General features: G+C 40.4%; 2 protein-coding genes and 2 long non-coding RNA genes across 4 annotated transcripts in view; 2 read left to right on the top strand and 2 right to left on the bottom strand.

The window, feature by feature from the left end:
- LOC135338443 (uncharacterized) overlaps positions 1-24,466 on the bottom strand; it is a 90,561-nt gene that overhangs the window by 9,527 nt on the left and 56,568 nt on the right. The window contains exons 9-12 of the mRNA XM_064534563.1: positions 14,307-14,411; positions 916-987; positions 689-775; positions 272-376 (exon numbers count right to left, since the gene is read on the bottom strand). Of these exons, the coding sequence (XP_064390633.1) occupies positions 272-376; positions 689-775; positions 916-987; positions 14,307-14,411 (369 nt within the window). The remainder of the gene's footprint in view (positions 1-271; positions 377-688; positions 776-915; positions 988-14,306; positions 14,412-24,466) is intronic.
- Positions 2,187-2,953, top strand: LOC135338582 (uncharacterized). The gene is made up of 2 exons (XR_010395614.1): positions 2,187-2,796; positions 2,852-2,953. It is a non-coding gene; the product is annotated as an uncharacterized LOC135338582 (long non-coding RNA).
- LOC135338924 (pre-mRNA-splicing factor RBM22-like) lies at positions 17,155-21,252 on the bottom strand. Its single transcript, XM_064535018.1, has 8 exons — positions 21,180-21,252; positions 20,941-21,072; positions 20,186-20,298; positions 19,823-19,989; positions 19,275-19,475; positions 18,630-18,766; positions 18,248-18,346; positions 17,155-17,932 (listed from the first exon to the last, which is right to left on the bottom strand). The coding sequence occupies exons 1-8, from the start codon at positions 21,250-21,252 to the stop codon at positions 17,727-17,729; spliced, it is 1,128 nt and encodes a 375-aa protein (XP_064391088.1). The 3' UTR covers positions 17,155-17,726.
- On the top strand, positions 22,504-24,460 carry LOC135338658 (uncharacterized). Its single transcript, XR_010395704.1, has 2 exons — positions 22,504-23,618; positions 23,741-24,460. It is a non-coding gene; the product is annotated as an uncharacterized LOC135338658 (long non-coding RNA).

Here is a 24,466-nt window from a genome sequence, read left to right on the forward strand (position 1 = left end):
TATCTATATAATTATACAGCTAACTATAACTTTACAATAATTATATAGCTATATATAGCTGCGTGCAGAGCTGCATGCATGGGTATGACAATGGTTGAATAAAAAAAAACGCATTATACGCGTACTACGGACGTACTACGTAAACGGAACGGGTACTTTATATTGGCTGCTACTGTAAAGTATCATTTGAGACGTACACGCAATGGGTTGGGATATAGAAAGGTCAAGTAATATATGTCATTACAGTGCATGCATGCGTATACTAACTTACTATTGATATCCACATTGCACTCTGTGATGAGGTACTTGATAGTGTCCAGCTTCCCCTCTCTGACTGCCATTCCCAGTGGAGTTAGTCCATCACTGGTCACAGCTCCTATATATATAGTGGTGAGTCAGGACAGTGTCAGGAATGCACAATACATTGTCTCAGAAACCATAACTAATGAACGTCACCAACAACTATTGCCTGAACACCTCTACATGTCCCATACTGCACCTACCCAACTATACCCACAGTAAGTGGTGTATATATAATTATACTCAAGACATACACAATGAGTTATGGGGGGCCTAACATTGCATAAGGTATAAGATATCATTGTTGAGACATACACAATTAATGGGTAGGTAGAAAGGTAAAGTGATGCATGCCATTAGCAATCAGCGTACAAAGATATTCACTCACTATTGACATCCACATTGCACTGATTGATCAGATAACAGACAATTGCAGTGTACCTAAATTTGCAAGCAATAAGAAGTCGATTGTTCTCTGGAGAAAACGATAAAAAGTGGTTAATATGAAGCACTATAGACCCTTGTGAGGGGTGGATTAATACTATAACAAAAGGAGCATCTGTTGCTAGTCAGTAAATGACCGCCACTCAGTGTACAACTAATAATGAATCTCACCGTTAACTTTGGTGGTTACATCACCTTCATCTTTCAGTGTCAGCTCTAGGATACGAACTACTTGTGCAGAATCTGAGGTGAGAACAACAATTGCACTGTGAATATACTACGATAATAAATATGCATGCATGATAGAATGTTCAGCGCAAAATGGATCACATGCAGTCTACTGGATATGGTCACAAGAGCAAGGGCTTAATTGATAACCTCATAATTATTTTTACAAATTAACAAGCCTATACTGCATGTATGATTCTACATCAGGGTCTCACATCAGGGTCTCTGAATTAAGTAGTCACTTCAATATACCAGTCGTTATAAATTGCTAGCTTGATCAGACCTGAAGTGCGGCCATGCCTCCGTATATACTGTAGTTCTGGCTGCCCCAAGCTAGGTTTTTAATGTACGTTTATTACAGCCGGATATGACGTTTTGGGTGTGATTTGAAGTATGAAAGTTTAAATAGAGAGCAGTGGCGTAGGCAGGGGGTGGCAAAGGGGGCAAATGCCCCCCCTTTTTCTGGATCTCTACTACTCAGCTCAGGTTAGTGTAGCTGATTATCTTGCTGAGCACTCCCTTTCTACTCAATCTTGCTGCAGTTAGCTAGCTAGTAGGCAAGCAAAACGATTTAGTCCCTAAACTGTGAGCTATTCTGGTCTAAATCTATAGACAGTTCTTGTTCTTTGCTAAACTAGCTTTCTAAACATCAGGCCACACCCAACTAAATAGAGAAATCAATTATGACGTCATAATTAAGAGGCGTGGCTTCCGGTCAAAATTTAGGCGCTGCGCGGCTGATAGGTTTTGCCCCCTCTTCCAAAAAAATCCTGGCTACGCTCCTGGAGAGCATAACAATTCAAGACAAAGTCGCAAATTAGTCATTAGATTCGAGATCAACCTGCACAGTCCCAATTAACCGAATAGCCGCGGTTATGATTTCATACCGCCCACCGCATAACCAAAATCTAGTCAAATCGCTTGTTACTCGAGACTTTTCTTCTGCTTATAATGATATCTAAGAATTGCCGACAAACACTCAATGCCTATAGATGCATGTATATAGACTTTACATGTGTAATAGAATTTTGATCATCAGAACGTCCATCCTCTCTAACCACCACATGGGTTTCCGTACACTCTTGTTATAATTATTACTACGATAATACACAAATTGAATACGAGGCCTTATCAAGATCAAGCTATAATAATAATTATTGTACAAACTTGATTACTAATAGTTCCCAAGCTTATAGGGGGTGTTTCAGCACCCTGAGTCCCTAGCCTCGATCCCAGGCCGAGTTTTCGCTTTTATAACGGTTAGGCGAACAACTGGGCCTGGTACTAGTTGTCTGCGCATGCGTCAATCGTTCGTCAGATTCTGACGAATGGATATTCTTGTTCACTTTCGTGACATTTATATTCGTGTACTATCGTGTACTAGAAGTCAGTTCCCGTTTTATCATTATTGGAATCGATTGGAATGGCTCTTAGCTGAAGCTTCTCTCTTCTCTGAAGCTTATTCTGAAGACTGAACAACAAGGGAAGAGGTATAAAGCTTTGTCAAGCTTGTTAAGGTCAGATATTTTTGTGTGGGCCCTATGGCCGGCTATGCTATCAAGTCTTGTTCATGTTTGGCAAGAATGTAGGTAGACTATAGTTTCATCATTAATATGGTGGATCAAGTGAAGAGTGTGAGCTAGAGAACTTGGTGCTGCCATCATCAGCTCGTCGACAATGACACTATAACCGAGAAATTTAATATGTATAGATCTACACGTATTTAAAATGTCTACTTCTCTGTACAGGAGCAATGGCTAATATCCAGCTATCCCAACAGTGCTCCTCTTGGCTATACTAACGGACGAGACTGGACAGTTTGAGGTAAGGGTTTAACCGTCTTTGGTTTCTTTTAATAATTATTGTCCTATACTCACAGACACAGGACTGGAGTATGACCTGCTCATTCGAGCGTTGCTGGGTAGCTCAGAGACATCAAGAGAATCTACGTTTTCTCAAGCAATGAGTTACGAGTTGGGGCCTAGAATTAGAGAAGTCCAGCAGCTTGCTAAATCTTTTTGAAACGTAATTTGAAGGCATTCAATCATCCTGAAGTTGCCCTGGGTCACTGTAATTGTGCTGCAGCACAACTGGCAACTCCCCAGGCCTTTGTGAATCAGCTCCCTATGTGCATCTTTTGTGTACTCACTCTGTGCATTTTCTGTGTACAAATTTCGATTATTGATTTATTAAATATTTTTGCCGACCACAAATATACAATGAAAATTTGACGCATGCGCAGACAACTAGTACCAGGCCCAGTTGTTCGCCTAACCGTTATAAAAGCGAAAACTCGGCCTGGGATCGAGGCTACCTGAGTCCCTAGCTCGATACGAATGCACATAATCAAGCAATGATAATCAGCTAACGTAACCAACAAGACAATATTATTTTTGGTTTTATGATAATACAGTATAAATACTACCTAAAACTTTCTATCTTCTGTCAGACACTAAAATTAATAGTGAGCATGTGGCATTCAGCTACTGCGCATGCTCAACTCTTTATTCTTATAATCGAGTGAAAATACCCTCGTGCAAGAACTTTGAAGCAAAAGAGGGGATGGGCGTTTATTCAAGATGGGCATATTTTCGTGTGTCACAACTATTACTTGTATTGAACGAGTTAAAAACAAAAATAAGAGAGATTTTTCACAGTAGCACGCATGCAGCATTTGATAGCAAATAGACTTGCCATATATACCGTATTACTAGAATATTTGCTAGTGAAAAACCTTTGTGAACGAACCAAACCAGCAGAAAAGTTGACCCTTTGCGATCTAACTATTGCGTTCTGGCAAAGATCACATGTGTATTTACTAGAGAGATAAAAATGTTGAGAGAAATTAATGTAAAGGAGAAAATGCATGCAAATGATGTTGCTATTACAGCTAAATAATTATTAAGTGTTATTCTGAATTCTACATGTGTTCATGTTTTCTGTACGCAGACGAAAGTTGGGCATGTCTGGTCAAGGAGAACGTCAAAGTAAAGTATTTCTTTCGAATGTGCTTCCCCAGAAACCGTTAACTGCTATATCTTGGTGATGGTCCAAGATATAGCAGACTAGACACTCTCAGACCTTTCTATATAATATACTTCAATGGTAGTGACCCTCTTCAGTTCTGATTATTATTATACATGCAGACTGTTATAATTATACATCGTAAAATAATAGTGATCACTACTATTTTACGATGTATATAACAGTCTGCATATGGAACTTAGTACCAGTTACTTCAGACCTCCTTGACTCAACAGTCCCTTGGCCATATACCCCTATATATAATTTGGCAAGCAAACCCTCCTGATATGATCTTTAAGTGGCGATGGTGGTGCTCTGACCCACCTTCAGCAGTCAATACTTCCTTCATACAGCATATAATTATAGCTACAACCATAGCTCATAATTATTATAGATAAACTGACAATTATTTGCATATGGAAAAGCACTGGTATACAATACAAAAAACATGCAGTGCTTAAAATACATTTATAAATGAGTTCTATACAGTACTACGAAACTAACTTAAAGTAATATTTTGTACATCCACACTATAATTATACAGATCCTTGAACGGCTGTATTACAAGTTACAGCACTCTAGACACACACACACACACACACACACACACACATCAGCGTATATACCTCGCTGTGCAAGCACACAGAGGCATCATAACTCAGTTCAACGAATACTACGCTATAATTATATACCTCGCAGCGAGGTATACATGCAGTAGTGTGTTTGTGCGTGTGTCTGTGTAGAGTGATATACAACTGCTCAATAAGTGTATAAGAATAAGAGGCTTCTAGACAGACTAAGTCATATTCAGTATTAGTTATTGCCCAGCCAGAGTGCAACATGCCATATATTGCATTGGAGCAGTATAATGCCCGAGGGCCGCAGGCCCCGAGGGCATTATGTGATCCAGTGCAATATATGGCATGTTGCACGAGGGCGCCTGCAATAACTAACTTGTTGCCCAATGACGTTAAACTCGTCTGACTGGTCATATAAATCGTAATAAAAGACATGTGTTTTGAAGGTATTTAGTGTATTCATTAGTTTTGCTGAATTCCATAGTAAATTTTTAGGTTTTCTTCCCACTAGTAGTTATAAAAGTAGTAGCCTATAAAAGGAACCAAATGAGTTATTGGTTGGGATGGTGGAGCATAAGTCCCAAATGGATATCTCTTAAAGAAATCTACTGCATTTACACACAGTGCAAGTGCATATAATCCAGTGCATTATGCCATATAATGCAGTGCAATATATGGTAGCCATGGCAGTGATGCAACATGCCATATACTGAGCACTGGAATGCTTTGATCTGCCCACTCACTGGGCAACAAGTGGATTTACAAAAATTAATAAATAAATATTATGCTTCGACTAGTTTTGCTTAGTAATACATTGAAGGCTATGAATGATCTACGCCGTTCTTCTGTTCTGCTGCTTTTCTCTGATTTGTCACAACTAAAATTCACTGAATTTTATTGCAGACTGCAGACTCTAACGTAGCAAAATCAGTTGAGTATAATTACATCTTAATTCTTATTAGCTATAATTATAATATAGCTCTGCATTAGAACGCTTTAGCTACAAGAGTCATTATTAAAAATAATTATAATTATAGACATGAAACTTTCAGCATCCTTTTTATAGCAAAAATCATTTCCCAACTATTTTTTCACACCATGTGTATAATTATGCCTCGAGGCGTAGCCATACGGTAAAGCTGACTGTGTGTGTGTCTGTTCCAGCTGCAACTGCTCAACAGTTACTTGTAATGCGACAAAAACAATAGGCTTCTAGTCACGTTCTCATGGATTTTGATTCGTCGATTAGCAAACATTCTCGAGTTATGGCTAGTTTGACTCACATTGAAGGCTGTGTTGCAGTCTCTTCAGGAATCTTTCATAGCATCATCTGTTTGCACAAACTTTCTATTCGAGTTAGCCTTGTACTAAAGCGCTAGCTTTTTGTTAGCTATAGATACAAGAGTAAGAAAGAGCTGCTAAAGAAGCTAGCTATTTTAGTAATCATTATGGAACTTGCAGACACACCCCTTCTTCCTGGATGTAATGTGCATGCGCTCAATACCACGTGTAAGAGAATCCATTTTGAACGCCAGATCCTGGCAGAATCAATTTTCTTTTTTGTTGAGGTCCTGGTAAGCCACAAACCAACCTTTTCTGATAGACTGCTTGTTATAGATAATAATTATTACTACTTTCTGTGATTGATTTCTGTCTTTCACAGACTACTGACTATGCCTTTGACAAAGGTTTTCTCCAATTGTTTGGCTACATGCAATTTAAGACGATCAGTATGCACTTTCTTGTGAAACAATCAAAACACATTGCAAAGTACTTATCTCTTCTATAACACTCTATAGTAATACTTTTGAGCGAAAGCAAAAACATGACGAGAGGCATTAGCAAGTGCACGCTTGCAATACTTGTTGTAACTGTATACATGCGCTGCATTATCACCCGTGGTGTTCAGCACATGCACATAGGCGAACAAAAATTCATCCGATGTGGGGCTCAAACCCATGATCCTCAGATTAAGAGTCTGATGCTCTACCGACTGAACTTGTCTTAGTAGCAGATCCAGGAAAAAGAAAAGGGGGGTTTCAAATTAACGAGCGCGCAGTACGAACATTTTTGGGAGTTATGCCCACTTCCGGTTACACGTTGTGCAGTAACACTATAGGGAAAATCCCATGCCAGGGTAAGTCCCATAATAGACCGGCCTGCGTAGAGCTATAGCTAGCTGCTATGAACAGTCAACTAACTAACTTATATAGGCGAACCCATTTGATACATCAAAACAACAGGTACAATTAATACAAAAAGCTAGGTAGTATAGTTGCATGCAATAAAGCCAGCTAGCATTATAATTATAGTGCAGAGCTATAAAATTATCTACTTTAAGTAGAGAGCAACACTCCATGGACGAGTTTTGCTACTCTCTCTTCTGAAAGGCTGCGATGGCATTCCAAGTAAATAAACCTATAATTATAGCTATAACTGCAAATCCGCAAAATTGCAATCAAAAAAAACGCTACTATAGAAGCCTATATATTATTAGCCTCGATCCCAGGCCCACCGTCTCCAATTGAACGCTAGGTCGCCTCCTCGGCCTGGTATTGATTGTATATCTGGGCGTGACCGGAAACTGGTAAGTATCAAGAGGAATGCTACGTACTGTAAGATCTTCAGTTCATCACAGTTGGCTAAAAATACAGTGATATAATGACACTAGAAATTAATACTGTTATCTGTAGAGTGTACTGCACAGCAGTACTGCGTCCATAATAAATGCAGATGTTTAGAAGCGAAGATCTCAAAAAAGAGCTTCCAGAAAGACTTAATAAATACTGCGTTGGATATGCCTGCTAAGCCTTCAGGTGGCATAACAAAGATTGTGTGTTCACAGTGCATCAAGAGACAGTAGAATCCTGACGTCACTGGTCAGGATAGCAACCACAAGTGTTGAAAGAGCCATTCCACGTCAGTAGTTTTAGTGCAGGTAGTTGTATAAGATCGGCCCCCTTGGGAAGGACACGAGTGGCACTGGGGCATCCTCTTTCAATGAGTTCGCACCCATCAGCTAGGAAGAGTACAACGGGGGTTGGAGGGGAAGGTTCCATTTTGCTCCTGTATACTAGAACTTAAATTCACCATTCCACTATACATTTTGTAACTCACAGTGATGGTCCACACAAAACTAGCCTCGATCCCAGGCCGCACTTCCTTGAAGGCCGGTGAAGGAGGCTAACACAACACCAGTTCCAGTACCATAATGTCATATCTTGATCCAGATACCAAAGATTGGGCTATAGGCTATAGTGTACAATTTCCAATGATGAAATGGTATTATTGATTTATATCGCTCACTTTGACAATACATCCCAGGCCCAGCCACTTGTAGACACCCCTGAGCATAGTATACAAGAGATCGATGGCCGGAGTCTGAGGATAGACTCTACCAAGTGTATCTGGCAATCAATGGTCTAATCAAGCGCTTGTATTAAATTGTGTGGTCAATCAAAGGTAGCCAACTGATAGCAGAAACTTGAGAACATAGGTCTGTTCTTTCACAAGAGTGATGATCCTTCTTCCTTCGCACAAGACAGCTCCTCACACTCTAGCTAAGCCTATATCTATGACAAACTAAACTTGCTAAAGAATATACCTATGACACGGAGTTCTAAGTGATTTAACGGTGATTTACGGAGTAAGTATGATTACATACACTATTAGTGTTTCTATTCGCTCCACCTTGCTCAGGTATTCACTCTTTTTGAGTGAATACCTGAACAACCACAGCAACCACAGCACATGCCCAGATACACGCCCAGATACAATCAATACCAGGCCGAGGAGGCGACCTAGTGTTCAATTGGAGACGGATTGGCCTGGGATCGAAGCTAATATTAGAAACTCTTAAGCTTGTTTGCACTTCATTGATCCTTGAGCAGCTGTAGCAGTCTATATATACAAACACAGACTATACCATAATTATACCTGTCAGAGCACAGTGGCGTTTCTAGGAAATGCAGCTAGTAAGGTGGGTGCAAGCTGAGAGCGAGCGCCAAAAAATGTTTGATTGCTACTATAATAATTACATGCATGTATACAGGCTAGATATACACTTGAATAACTCTTTGATCATCAGAACGTTCATCCTCTTTATATAATTAATAATTATTATAGCTACCACCACATGGGTTTCCGTATATACACTCATGTTTTAATTGTTATACACTAACAAGTTACTATAATAACGATGCAAAACAGTGACCATGCAGTGCAGGCCCTATACCTCTTATCAAGGAATCAAGGCATACTGTAGGTTATAGCAAGGTGTTCAATAATACCGAGAAATGTACAACCTACTTAATTGTTAGTATTTGACAGCCCAGTACAGCATAATTATGCACAAAATAATAATTATTGTATTACTATACTAACTAATTACCATTGACAGCCACATTGCATTTCATGATGAGGAACTTTATGATGTCCAGGTGCCCCTCTCTGACTGCCAGTCCCAGTGGAGTTAGTCCATCCCTGGTCACAGCTCCTATAGTGGTGAGTATAATTATGTCAGGAATTAGCCTCGAATCCAGGCCGATTAAAATACGGCCTGCATGGCCATGGTATATATTACATGTGTAATCATAATAATAGGTGTTGCCCGTCCACGCCGATGTACTATCGTATATAGCGCGAAATTTTCGAGGGGCTTAATTTTTGCGGATTTCGTGGGTTAGTAATCCTACACAAAAATTAAGTCCACGAAAATGTTTCTATTGAGAAGGTTTATTTGCACATTATAGTCTGAAACTATAGAAGAGGCTCTCATCTACAGTAGACTCTCGCTATTCCGGCTCTCTGAAGTACGGCCACCTCGATATACCGGCCATTTGGCTTGGCACGGAATGCTAGCTATAATAATATGTTTACTGCACAAAACTCACCCTGAAGTACGGCCACTCCCTATTCCGTTTACCGGACAGTGCTGGCTGTCCCAAACAAGGTTCAATGTAATTTTATACGAATATTACGGCCGGATATGGCGTTATGGGTGTGGTTTAGTAAATAAAATTGGATTACACTTAAATAGAGAACAGAAGGATGCCTTATCCTACATTATCCTCGAGACAAGAACCGCAAAAGTAGTCATTAGATTCGAGGTAAGGTTGTTTTTAAGCCGCGGCTATTTCCTGAGCTACAGCCACCTCGCTATTCCGGCCAAGCTGCATGGTCCCAAGGGTGACCAGATTAACAAGATTCTACTGTATACCTCTATAATGGTCGTATGGTTGGGATGTTTGAACTTGGTTTCTGTACAGACCATGGGAAATCTTTGAATTTGTGTTTCCAACTTAACTACGACCATACGACCATTGTAGAGGTAGCCTCTTCTAACTTCAGAATGGTGTGCAAGCCTTCTCGACAATGGAATAGAGCTAGGGCATAAGCCACGGCTACAAAATATTTGAACTTAGTAAACGAACTATTATTATAGTTCACGATATTATTATAGTGCACGCTTGCAACACTTGTTGTAACTGTATACATGTGTGTAATAGTCTGCTAGTACAATATAGCTTCATTGGTATTGGTGTGCTGCATTATCACCAGTAGTGTTCAGCACATGCACATATAGAAGGGGCAATACCAGCGAACAAAAATTCATCCAATGTGGGGCTCAAACCCATGATCAGAGTCTGATGCTCTACCGACTGAACTTGACTTAGTAGCAGATCCAAGAAAAAGAAAAGGGGGATTTCAAATTAACGAACGCGCAGTACGAACATTTTTGGGAGTTACGCCCACTTCCGGTCACACGTTGTGTAAGACTATAGGGAAATCCCATGCAAACTCATTTGATACATCAAAACAGCAAAAAAGGTATTCAACTAATACAAAAAGCTAGGTAGTATAGTTACATGCAATAAAGCCAGCTAGCATTATAATTATATAGTGCAGAGCTATATGAAATTATCTACTAAGTAGAGTAGCAATACTCCATGGACGAGTTTTGCTACTCACTCTTCTGAAAGGCTGCGATGGATTTCCAAGTAAATAAACCTATAATTATAGCTATAACTGCAAATCCGTAAATTGCAATCCAAAAAACGATACTATAGAAGCCTATAATTATATTATAGAAACTCTTGTTTGCACTTCATTGATCCTTGAGCAGCTGTAGCAGTCTATACACACACATGCACACAGTATACCATAATAATTATACCTCTCTGAGCACAGTGGTGTTTCTAGGAAATGCAGCTAGTAAGGAGGGTGCTGAGAGCGAGCGCAAAAAAAATGTTTGATTGCTACTATAATAATTACATGCATGTATACAGGCTAGATACACTTGAATAACTCTTTGATCATCAGAACGTCCATCCTCTTTATAATTAATAATTATTATAGCTATACCATCACATGGGTTTCCGTATATACACTCATGCATGTTTTAATTGTTATACACTAACAAGTTACTATAATAACGATGCAAAACAGTGACCAGTGCAGGCCCTATACCAGTACGGCCACTCACTATTCCGTTTACCGGTCAGTGCTGGCTGTCCCAAACAAGGTTCAATGTAATTTTATACGTATATTACGGCCGGATATGACATTTTGGGTGTGGTTTAGCAAATAAAATTGGATTACACTTAAATAGAGAACAGAATGATTCATTATCCTACATTATCCTCGCGAGACAAGAACCGCAAAAGTAGTAATCCAATTTTATTTGCTAAACCACACCTAAAACGTCATATCCGCCGTAATATACGTATAAAATTACATTGAAAACCTTGTTTGGGACAGCCAGTACTGGCCGGTAAACGGAATAGCGAGTGGCCGTTCTTCAGGGTGAGTTTTGTGCAGTAAACATATAGCTAGCATTCCGTGCCAAGCCAAATGGCCGGTATATCGAGGTGGCCGTACTTCAGAGAGCCGGAATAGCGAGAGTGTACTGTACACAGCAGAATTGTAGGATCACAATTACTTTATATGTGCCTATGAGTGCCATTGCATGTAAGTTTGCTTGTGGGGGCCTATACATAATTATGTCTAAGGTTGCATGATTCATAATTATTTGGCACCCTTGTATGAGATGTACTGTACTTTGTGTATGGCCATTCTCAATATACTTTTTTAGGTTTGTTGGCTTGTGAGTTAGTGCTGTGTTACATGTGCATTCCTAATTTTTAGTGTGCTGTCTATTATAGCAATTCAATTATAATTATGTGGCTGAATGTTATTATTCAATTTAGTGTGTGTATTGATTGCATGATAATCTTTTGATCTTTTAGGCACCACCCCAAACAAAGGTACATTTAAAATTCAATTTCTTTATGGCTGGCTTGTTGGCTGGTGTTTGTCTCTGAGGAGGTTATGTTCTACTGTGTGTAAGAACAATTGATTCTAGAGGTGGTCTGCTTGGTTGGTAATACTCCTTCTTCCTCATGCAGGTCTATGGAACTATCGTCACTGCTATCTGCCATGGAACCACCACCATCTTATGGGTCTGAGAAGCTCTACTCACTGTAACTACTATCCAGGATAGCTAGGAGTACCTCCTCCCCTGTGTACAGAAGCCTCTTAGTCATTGTTGTACCATAGAATTAATTGTAATTGTATTTATTATAATGTATGTTCACTTTTGAGATTGATATTGAAATACAAATTTCACATGAAAATTTCAGCAAATTTTTGATTGCTAACCTATGGTGATCGGACTCAGTACAGTTTCTGTTGACCTTCGAGAGAAGCCTTGCAAAGCTGTGGAGCTTTGGAAGGTTGTAGCTCACCACAAATTAATTAAGAGTAGAGTAATGTGCAGTTGACGCTTCAAAGCGTCAACCGTATGGAACGCCGTTTGCGACAAAATTCAGGCAGAATGTGATAGGCGTGTGCATCCAATATAAAATCGATTTTTGAAGATCGATTTTTAATAATCGATTTTTACAGTTTATTTTTGATTTACACGTGAACGATCTTTGACAATCGATCTGATAATCGATTTTTGATAATCGATTATTGAAATTCGATTTTTGAAAATCGATTACAAAAATCGCGATACTAGCCTCGAATCCAGGCCGATTAAAATGGCTACAGTTAGGCCGCCCTTGAAACTCAGAACATGCACAAACTCCTTTCTGCGGCCTGGAATCAAAGCTTGGCTTGGTTAGCTATCTCACATGATAGACTATAACGCAAAAGCGAAACATTATTGTTTTTTGGAACCATTAAAAAGAAGGGCCATAAGTCACAGTAAAAATCATTAATTTTAGAACTGTTCAGTTGATGCTATCTTATTTAGTTCCTTCGTGCACCCATTTTTGTATGCTTTCTCGCCAGCACTGTTTTATTTGGCCATCTTGTGTGTGCTTAGAAATTGAACCCCCCTTTGAGATAGAAGTGAGTGCATGGGAGGCTCAAGCAACTAGTTAGCAAGTTGTTCCTTTCTTACTAGCTTTCACATGCACTTCTCACTAACCTTTAGTCCTTGTTAGTCCTGCGAAGCTTTGTCTGTGCAGTTTCAGTGACTATGAAGGCCAAAAAACTCTCCAGCGTAGCGCATGCAGATTGCTTATGAAAAGTGATGACCTTTTTTTTTCGGAAAAAATTCGGTGTCTTAATGCGCATGCTCATTGTTTCGAAGAAGTGACGACCTTTTTTTTAGGTAAAATAACAGTCCTTGACCTGCTCAGGGCCCTGGAACCCCCTTTCAAGAATCCTAGATCCTCCACTGATACTGTACAACAGAACAAAATTGCAGTGTGTTTGGACGCTATTATAGCGTATAGCATATCGAATTGCTTTTAACTGTGTCCATAGAAAGGTCAACACAATGAGCTATTCCCTATAATTATGACAGTACCATAAAGGTCGCGTGTAGAGTTCGTGCAAGTTCAAGCTATTCCCCAAAAATTAAATGCGCGAAAACGTTTCTAACGGTCATTTCGCGAAATTTGACTCAAAATACTCATCCCAAACCTTCGTCTGGGATGGCCATTTATACCCACTATACGGCACTATAATTATATACGGTACGAAGAGCAAGCCACAAGTATTGTTTATAGTTGTTAAGTGCCATCAACACGATTAAACGTATTCTGACTTGTTCAGTTTACTATAATTATATACACCCTAGAGCACTGAAGTGCTAACCCTCGTCTGTTGACAGGAATATGGAGTGCATACAGCAACCACACAATCAATAGTGTTTAAATTAACAGTAACAGACTCAGTAGATCAATTATTATAGCAAACATATAGAGACTGGTAAAGGATCACTTTAGCTGCATGTATATCTACCTCAAATAAAGGTCGCGTGTGGAGCTCGTGCAAGTTCAAGTTATTCCGCGAAACTTAAATGAGCGAAAACTATTATAACGGTCATTTCGCAAAATGTCATATACCCTCAAACTATACCCACTATAATTATATAAGCCATGCACACAACACACCATGACAGTGCATAAGCTATACGATACGATATGAAGAGCAAGCCACAAGTATTGTTACAGAGGTTTAAATAACAGTCGGTCCATCGGTCAATTTCTAAGCAATTATCTGACCATTAACTACTTGCTCGGTCATAGTGTCCTAGCATGCAAAGATTGAAGGCCAAAAGTAATTAGGGTTAGGGTAAAATGTAACATGGAAGGGACAGTATGACTTGTGTAACCTTGACAACGTATCTAAGTACCCTAAAACCCTCCATTATCAACTTCCCCTGATCATGAATTGTACTTCATTCACATGAATATTGTATTGCATGTACTAACTTACTATTCATATCCACATTGCACTCTGTGATAAGGTACTTGATAGTGTCCAGCTTCCCCGCACTGACTGCCTCTCCCAGTGGAGTTAGTCCAACATTGTTCACAGCTCCTATAGTGGTGAGTTAGGGAGCATTGACACGTACATATAGTTCACTAGGTCAGAGTCAATTGGGGTGGGTAAAAGCGCTTTTATCTATTATTATGCTTAATAATTATGCCTCAGTGTGCATGCGCAAGCGAGGTACATGGTAGTGTGTGTGTGTGTGTGTGTGTGTGTGTGTGTGCATGTGTGTGCATGTGTGCGTGTACATGTGTGCGTGTGCATGTGTGTGCGTGTGTGTGTGTGTGCTCCTATAGTGGTGAGCATGTCGTCAGGAATTAGACTCCATGCCCATGTACTATCTATTGTATGCCCATTGTGAAGATTAGCTAGCTAGCTGTGGCCCTCTATTAGGAAGGCTTATTTGCACACTATAATTATAGTCTGAATCCAGAATAGGCTAGCTCTCATCTACCTCTATAATGGTCGTATGGTCGGAATGTTTGAACTTGTTTTCTGTACAAACCATGGAAAATCTTTAAATTTGTGCTTCCAAATTAACTACGACCATACGACCATTGTAGAGGTAGCCTCTTCTGGCTTCAGAATGGTGTGCAAGCCTTCTCAACAACGGAATAGAGGGCATAAGCCACAGAGACAAAGTATTTGAACTTATAGTAAACAAACTATTATTATACTTATAATAAATTTTACAAAAGTTTCCTATCGTAGAACAAATCCTCAGATTCTGGGGAACTCAGTTTATGCATGTGCACTATCACCCATGCAATAGATACCAAGCCGTATTTTAATCGGCCTGATCTCGAGGCTAGTCAGGAATGTACAGCACATTGTCTTAGAAACCATAACCAATGAAAACACTGCGGGTGCTGATGCCTCGTGGAGGACAGTAGTAGATCTAAATGTAAAAGCGGAAAATGATCGACCATGATCAGTGCTAGTATGCCAGGGACTTCTATACATGGAAGTACGAACAGTAAACTATAGCTAACCTAAGCTAACCTAAACACTTCTTTGGCAATTGGTGCATCAAAACAACATGCAGGTACAATCATTGAATCAAAATAGCTACAAAACTGATAAATAGCTAGCTGGTAGCTGTAGTAAGCCACAATAGCTAGACTGAAAGGGGGGATCCGTTGCACCCTGGGATCTCCCCCTGGATCCGCCACTGCTATGGTGTTGTCGAGAAGGCTTGCACACTAGTCTGAAACTACTTTTATGATGGTTGGATGGTCGTGATTTGGTTTTTACAAATGAAAGCTTCTTCTGGCTTCAAACTAGTATGTCGACAACACCACAGAGGGCCACAGCTAGCCAGCAAGTCTTATCGACAACGCAATAGAGAGCATAAGCCACAGTTTCACAGGAGACAAGTATTTGTTAAAATTAATACGAAAAGAAACTATAATAATTATTATAATTATGTGACAGGGCCTAGGAAAACAACCCTTAACGCGGGTATACCCGAGTTTATTTTTATTGTTGAATCGGATAAAGCGTTCTCTAAGCTTCAAAATGATACCAAGATCGACCTCTTAGCTATTTTCTATCCGGAGATATGTTCGAGGGAACGCTACGAAGTATTGCAACTTGAGCAGATGACGCTCAAACGCCATGAATAATTGAAGTTCAATTATTGATTTCCGGGCACTTCCGATCAATACTGCTGCTCAACCTCATGGCAGGAGACAGCTTCAGAAGCCATGAAACCTATTGTTCCTATTGCACAAGAGATATTATACAGAACAACACCTACAGTTCACTACTGATAAACCCTAAACACGAATTCAACTGACTAAACCAAATTAAACAGGTACTAACAGAAACACACATAAGCACGCAACTAAAAACACTCTATACTCCCACTGGCACTTGAAGACAAATTTCGGAGGCCGGCTAAAAGTCAAAGAAATAAGACTCCACAACACCAGGAGAGCTTGCAGAAGGCTACTAAAAGATTTTGACCCCAAAAAAAGACAAGAAAAACGTTAATTGACAACCAGCAATCCGTTTTGAAAATGGCTGAAGGATAAACAGCATGCATGTGCTTGCTTTCTATATATCGTACTCCAGTGTATCAGAAGAGGAAACATGCGCCACTATATAAAGAGTGTGACAACCATTTGAAGCAAAAACAACCTACTAGAGCTTAGACAGGCTTAAAGTACACTTATTGCTATACCTTATAAATGAAAAATTGCACTGTTTTCAAATTTCATCGTGTTTCGTCTGACTGACTATTACTTAGTATAACTATCTCCACTAAATCCATACAGTAATACAGTTACAGGCATGCAGTGATTGTTCCCACTCTTTTAAAACAAAATTAATTACAACCATTAAGGCAATTAAAAGTCGGATTAGTATCTTGAATAAGTGTAGTAAGTAATAATTATTCTTGGAAAGTCATTATACAAACATGTTCAGGATACAGCTTCTAGTCGACTATACAACTTGGACAATGGGCGTTTTTCTCAGAATTGCGTTCACTTTCACGAGGCAGATGACCTCTAAGGCTCCACTTTTCTTATTATAATTATACGCAATTCCCCCATCATGCATCATTCACTAATACTGGCAGGGTTTCGTAGAGAGGGTGGGCGTCTTGGTACCCTCCTCCCTAGAAATATAATGATGTCATAACAAAATGTATGTAATTAAAAGAAGTATTTATAGCACAAGTATAAGTTGTACAACAAAGGATCGATTAATAGTTGTATATTGTGCCATTGTATTATGAAACCTGCTCTCTCTCCGCAGGGAAAGGCAACATCAAATTACTGACTTACCTGTTATTATGATATTATCCATAGATATTATAATACTGAAGATTATCACGAGTCTGTGCCAGTAAATGCATGACTGCCTGCAAAGCACGAGTGACAGTTATACTAGGCACACAGACGAGTGATATAGTCATCAGTATCCATGGAATAAAGCATTTATTGGTTATAGCAACCAAAATGCAGGATGAATCTGTACACATGAGACATGCGGTTGTTTTGTCAACCAGAAGCAAAAAAATTTACTTTTCTCCCTGAAATAGATGCACAGTTCTATTTAACAACTATAGCTATGTGTAGAGAATAACCAGTTTGGGGTAACGATCAGTTTGACCCAAAAGCGTGGAGCTTGTAGTATTGAAGTTGTTCAACAGTAGAATAATAACAGCAATAAGGTACTGTGATGGCAACTGGTGCAACAACAATACATGGTGACTTAAATACAAAACATAATTATAGTTATGCTGGAATGGTCTAGAATATCATTTCTACAGAGGTTACATCATGGCAGGAGACACCTATTGTTCCTATTGCACAAAAGAAATAATTATACAGAACAACACCTACAGTTCACTACTTAAGTCATCATGTTTTGTTGTTGCACAAAATTGTGTAAATATTGGCTGAGTCCAAGGTCTCTGGTTTTGAGAACACTCTGGTGGGCGGGATCCCAGCACATGTGATATTTGTGGTGGGCGTGGTGGTGGGGGAAATCCCCCAGGAGGAGGAGGGGAGTCGCCTTGGAGCTCAGGCCAAAGGGGTCAAAGGGCAAAGGAGGCGGGGCTACACAGAGAGAACACACAATCAATTAATCACAATCAAACTCTGACAAGGGATGGACACAACAATTATTCAAAATGTGCTGTTAATTAAGATTGTCAATTATTCACTGTACAAAGGTTGTGTTGCTCCACACAATACCACACATGTAATTACTGTGAGCACTAAACAACATACAGTATGCAAATGTTGCCAGTGCTAGTGGCTTTGCAGAGATGATATCTAAAAGGACTACGATAAAGTTGGATGACAAAAAGAAACATTGCAGTAATTGGTAGTGCCTTTATATCAAACCCACTGTAGTGAGGAAACACTCACCTGCTGGCAGTCCTGGTACAGGGGCTAGCGTCTGTTGACCCTTGACCCCCAGGGAGGGGGTGGTCTGGGCCTTTCCCCACAACACCTTGAGTCTGCGCCCTGAAACACACACACACATACACACACACACACACACACACAAGGAGATAAACAAGTGCCATAATTATGTCTCCCAGCGAGGGTGTGGGTGTGGGGGGGGAGGTGTGTGTGTGTGTGGGGAGGAGGTGTGGGTGTATGTGTGTGTGTGTGTATGGGGAGGAGGTGTGTGGGTGTGTGTGTGTGGGGGGGAGGTGTGTGTGTGTGTGGGGAGGAGGTGTGGGGGTGTGGGTGTGTGTGTGTGTGGGTGTGTGTGGGTGTATAATAACTGATACACTGTACGCACCTTTAACAATGAGTTTATTAAATGTTGAGTCAGCAGCTTTCACTGCGGCTGCTCTAGTGGAGAATGTGACAAAGGCATAACGAGACTTGGTCACCATGTGAATAGACATAATCTCTCCAAATGCATAAAACTGGTCCCTGCAGACGATAAAGTTTGCATAAATAGAACGCTCAAAATGCATCAATGGAATAGGTCAATACATAAACTAGTGAAAACACACAATACCTAAAATTATTGGTGGACCAATCACAGAACTTGTATCTAAGCACATCATTGGAAAGGTAATTCTGAGAGCTATTGAATGCATCAATTACAGTATAGCGTGACATTTTGAGGCACTTATATTTCGTGGAATGGCCTCTAGAAGCATTTCATTGCACAATGTTCGCGGAATGACTGCATACCGGAAGCCACACCTTTAAATCTTTGCATGTTATAGCTGGTAATTCTGAACAATTTTCGTGGACTTACTTTTCGTGTAGAACCGGGAAAATTTCGCGCTATACGATAGTTTGGAAATTGAACAATCTGAACACAAATTATGAGCTCTCAAGATAGCTACAAAAAATGCTGAATTGCTAAGCAAATGTATTACATTACGTACCTGCTACACAACATCACTATAATTATAATAGAGTTACATACCTGAGATCTGATTGGTTGAATGACTCGTCAATTCCTCCTATATAGAGGCTGGTGACTGTCTTATCGTCAAGTGGTGACAGAGTGGGCAGGTCCTGGGCACTGGAGAGAAGCTTCTCAGCCACCGGGTCATTCACGCCGTGGTAACGATCCTTGATCTTCTGATTGGACAGTGGGTCATTTGGATCTGTCGGCATCTCGTGCCTGCATGTATATAATAGCAGTTACATAGCGACACATGCTGGTTATATAACTAGTATAGCGGGTAACAATTGTTCGCAGATTAGTCATTTTCGCGTATAATAATTATTATCCGAGGAAGCAGTTTTTTTTTGCAGACTTGTAACTTGTATATTGAACAGGCATTATCTGAGTACATTACTAGCTAGCTCACTGTACACATCATACAGTGACATGTGGAATAATAAATCAGTTCACTTCTTCATGATAACGTCAACACTATAGTGGTCTGCTTCACCTGGTTTAACGCTATCCTTTATACGTGCATTTCAATGTAAGGGGAGCTTGTTATTGATGTGTAGTGTGGTCACCTGTAGGGACACTCCTCTCCACGACTGCACTCTCCCTTGACCCAGAATGAGCAAATGTGAGGTCTGTTGCGTTTGTAATATGGTCCAGTACGCGACATCTTGAGCAGCAGATCATTAGGGGCTTTCCCCCCACCACCCCCTGGCTCTGCCCGCCCACTCTCAGCAATCTGGGGGGTCAGAGGTCATTCTACATGTCACACCTACTGATATCGTATTATTAATTCTCACGATCGATAATCATTATTGACAATTTAAAGGGAGGTCGGACAAATTTAATTGTAATTACAGCTATTTAAAGGAAATTTCAATATTTCATCCATAAGCACCTAGATGATTAATTAGAGACTTGGTATGAACTCTGACCTTTTGTTCCATATTCTGCAGATAATATTCTCTGCCTACGTCACTCTTGGGGAGAGTGTCTGTGACATTGAAAACACTGTCCCTAGCCTGTACAGGGAGGCCATACTCGAGGTCTGTACCCATGGAAACACACAGTTATATAGGGACAAGTTATATATAATTATAGTGACCAGGACTGCATTGAGGGGGAGGGAGTTCAGAGCCTCCATGCACACAACAAGTTAATAGTGGCAGATATTGATGTGAAAATAATGTCAAATAAAAGCGAGCAAAAGCTAAGAAACTTGCAGGTTGGTATTCAGAGCACGCGACCTTTATAATTAACAGCTGAAGTGATCATAGTGTGAGTCCTATGAGATCACATGATAGGGAAGAGTCTGCTCACACTGAAGTGATCTCATACTAGGGACAAGGGAAAAGGGTCACTAAAGTAGAAAGCTAGAATTGTGAGAGGGGAGGCAGTTCAAAGCCTCCATACACACAACAAAGTATTAGTTTTAAAAGTGGCAGACTTTGATGCTAATTAAAGCTTCGTAAAGCTAAGAAACTTGACCTTGCACACTGACCTTAGAGCTACACGCGACCTTTATTAGACTATGTATGGAAACAGAGAGATAGAGGATAAACTACTGTGAGACTTTTATACAAATTCATGACTTGAAAAAAAGTTGTTCTAGGAAGTATTGAATGCAGTGTACTGATGATTGTGTGTTACCATAGCAACAGAGAGAGGGTTATATAGTGACAGAGCTCACCAAGGAGACAGGTTTGACAGACGTTCGAGTTGGGCACATGATTGGCATACCTCTGTTCTCTTGTAGCGCATCTTAGCACCAGCACACCATCGGAACACAGTGTAGGGCCGGGCACAGATCTAAGGGGACACTCTGGGTAACAATGACCTCATTACAATTTTGTAAAAGTACCCGAAAAAGAAAATAAGAACCTACCAATCGAGGGCAAGTTGGTGACGCCCCAACTTGATTATATGTACTTGACAGCAGTATACTGTGTATATAATTATGAAACCCTGCCCAATAGTTACACCTAACAAAGTCAATTCTCATCAGAGTACATCTAAATCAGCAGAGTTGTGTACCCACCTTTCTTGATGATGACTAGATTGAGCACACTCAGGTTGCTGTCCACTATGCAGCCTCTCACTGACTTGCGTTTCCTCTCTCCAGTGCGTCTGGGTCTGTAACAACTGTGCCCTTCTTGAGGAGGAGCTTAACACGGCCATTAGTGAGGACACCTTGCTTCATGGGGAAGCCCTGCTTGTCATTGCCACCGCTGATACGAACCACATACCCTGTGTGTGTGTGTGTGTGTGTGTGTGTACAATCTTACAGAGATGGAACTCATAAAGGTAGGGAGATTAGATCATGTGATTGGTTTAATCCCCACCTATCCCTGGTAGGGGGGCATTAGTTTGACAAGTGCTACCCACCTCAGCTTCTAAATCCCAGGGGGGGGGAGAAATACCCTCAATGCAGCCCTGATTCATTCAGTACGTACTACTGAGATAATTGTTTACCTCTCCACTGTTGTCTGAAGTCAACAGGACGACCTTTGAACCTCCTCCTGGTATTAATTTTGCGACGACCATACTTATTTCTCGAGCCTTCGTCCTCCAGCCAGTTTGTCATCACTTCGTTCAAAGCGTTTCTTTCTGCTTGTCATTCTTAATTAGTCCATCAAATGGCATTTGAAATGCTGAGCTGGGTATCTGCTCCATAGTGTGTTCCTCAGTACGGCTATACCTACACCACCTCACTCTTGCCCCGCTATACTCCACTCTCACTGGGTCTTCAGGAGTTTCTTCAGTGTTCCATCGATGTGATGGCGAGACTTGTCCTCGCGAGACTTAGCCTCGAGACCACGCCGATTGAAAGTGCAATGCTGGTGAGAAGCACAAGAGGGTTATGATAGTCACACAGATTAACTACTAACAAGGAAGAAAGCTGTTCCATAGTTTTTTGATGATCCTTACCATACACACCCACAGAAAAGATAGTGTATGGCTGGTGAGGGAAAGTGATCGTTTGGCGACCCCTATCTCTTTCCTTGGCAATCTGTTGTAGAAATTACAACAACGGTAACGAATCCTTATGATGAATTAGATGAAGCTAGTTGTATGTGAGCTCCTCCCTGACAAACAAACTGTAGTCTAGGTAACGGCCTTATCAGTCAAGTAGGCTAAAAATCTGTGTCCTTTGATGTAAGCTTTGATGTCTCTTTGTGCATATGTAGTTAAAAAAAAAAGAAACCTTTGACTAGCTAGAAAGAGTAGCAGTAGTAGTAGGAAGAGTAGCAGTAGTAGTAGCAGTGCAAGCAGGACTAGACTAGATTAAAAAGTTGGTAGAAAGAATAACTGACCGTTTGGACGTCACCTGGCTGCCAGACTTTCATCTCGACTCTTCCCCCTGAGTAGCTGGCCTTTCTCTAAGCCACAAAACTGAGCAAGAAGCTGAAGAAGCAGCTAGACAGAGACATGTACCTAGCCTTGAGAATTGGGAGGCGTGGCTCAACTAGTTAGCCCAGCCCAGAGGAATTGTTACCGTGGGTACTGAACAACAGTAGAAGTAGGGCTACCCCTGGCTTTACTGAATTAACTAGCTGTGTCTGCTGTCTAGTTGGACCAGATATTTAGCTAGATAATGGGGTAGAGAATAGTTGAGCGGTGCTGTGTGTAGCTTGAACTGTACTGGCTGGCAAGAATCTAGTAAGCACCCTATGCACTGATAACTCGTCAGAATGGAGGGTATGTTCTAGGGATCTGGACAGCTGTACATCCAAAGGAGCCAGGGAGTGCCAATCATCTTCTCCCAGTCTCTGACACGCTAAACAAAACGAGCTAGAACTGGGAGTCCCAGCTAGCCGGATCTAGACTAATAGAATGACATGGAGGCGTGGTGAGGCCGGATCCACACTAATTGATCTACCTAAAGACGCTCCTGTTCCAGATTTTCACAAATGGCAAGGAAGGAGCTTCCCAGAGGAGGATCGTCAGGGTCAAAAGGTCTTAATCATAAAGCTGCTTCCGGAGGACTTTAATTGAAATTCCACTCATCTACTCTTCCTTTAGTATCTCCAATTCACGTGGAGCTAATCAAGCCATACTATGCTCAAGCCACAGCTTTTACAGAATCAAATGGCTGAATCAACATACATGGCTCAGTCAGAACCAGAGGTAGAACTACCCCCAAAGCAAGAAGTAGTTGTATGTATTCTGAAATGGGGAGCAGTGTACCAGTACACTATTCCTGGATTTTCAGTAATAACAGTTTCTCTTAGGCATGCTGAAATTCAAGCACAACAAGACAATGAAATCCTACTTCTGGATGTCTTTTTCCGCAATGAATCATTGCCAGACACAAATTTACTTCCTCTTCCATTGACGGCTACTATAGTCGAAGCTTGTTTAGTAGAGGTAAGTGGATATTATAATTATGAGTGACAACCAAAAGTATTGCTAGCTATACTATGAAGCTATTATTATTAGCAGACACAGTGCCGTACAGTAATACTACGTCTTTTTCCATGGTTTCACAGGGTGAGGAGTTTGCAAATGAAGTGGAAGAGGTACTGAATATGCGACTGTACAGCGGAAGCGTTTTAGTGGTTTGGAAGTGGACATGTGATGACACGACATGTGATGACACGACAATGTTCACTGAAAACAGTGAAGAATCATATAATAATATTATTGTTCAAGATTCTGACGATGAAGACAATGTTTCTAATGAAGGTGAAGCAGTAGATACTGTCATAATTATGTATGGCTACTGCTCGGGAACATACCATCACCTTTAAATGCATTGGTGCTACTCGTGACCAAGCTTGGCAGCAGTCATTGCGAGCCGCTAGAGACAAACTCGAGAAAGGAATAGTAATACCAGTACGATTAAAACCAGAACCGAACAATGTTAGAGATTCCAAAGCTATTGTATTTGAATGTTATTTGGAAGGAAAGTGGTTTTGTATCGGCTACATTGTGCAAGAGCTTTTGGATGAAGTCCACGATGTCATCAAGAAGGGGCTTATTGCCAGAGTCGAGTTTGACTGGATAAAGTACAAGACTAATTGGACATATTCAGGATCTGGGTATTTTGCCGGGATTTCTATAACAAAACTTGGATTCTGGAGTGACAAAGTGGTTGCTTGTCAGAGTGGCAAGTGATTAGAACAATTAATGATGCATTAATTTTAATTTCAAGTTTAAACGTTAATTTCTGACTTTGGTATCCATGAGTAAAATTAACGATGAGAAAATTGTGA

The sequence above is a fragment of the Halichondria panicea genome, chromosome 7 (assembly GCF_963675165.1).
Source record: "Halichondria panicea chromosome 7, odHalPani1.1, whole genome shotgun sequence".
Lineage (NCBI taxonomy): Eukaryota > Metazoa > Porifera > Demospongiae > Suberitida > Halichondriidae > Halichondria > Halichondria panicea.

Excerpts from the sequence above, each read along its gene's own strand:
- LOC135338924 (XM_064535018.1), bottom strand. The coding sequence starts at position 21,252 with ATGAGAATTGACTTTGTTAGGTGTAACTATTGGGCAGGGTTTCATAAT. Across the intron at positions 19,476-19,822 it reads GGAGAGGAGTGTCCCTACAG|GCACGAGATGCCGACAGATC; the intron begins GTGACCACACTA and ends ATATACATGCAG. Across the intron at positions 18,347-18,629 it reads TAATAAACTCATTGTTAAAG|GGCGCAGACTCAAGGTGTTG; the intron begins GTGCGTACAGTG and ends TGTGTGTTTCAG.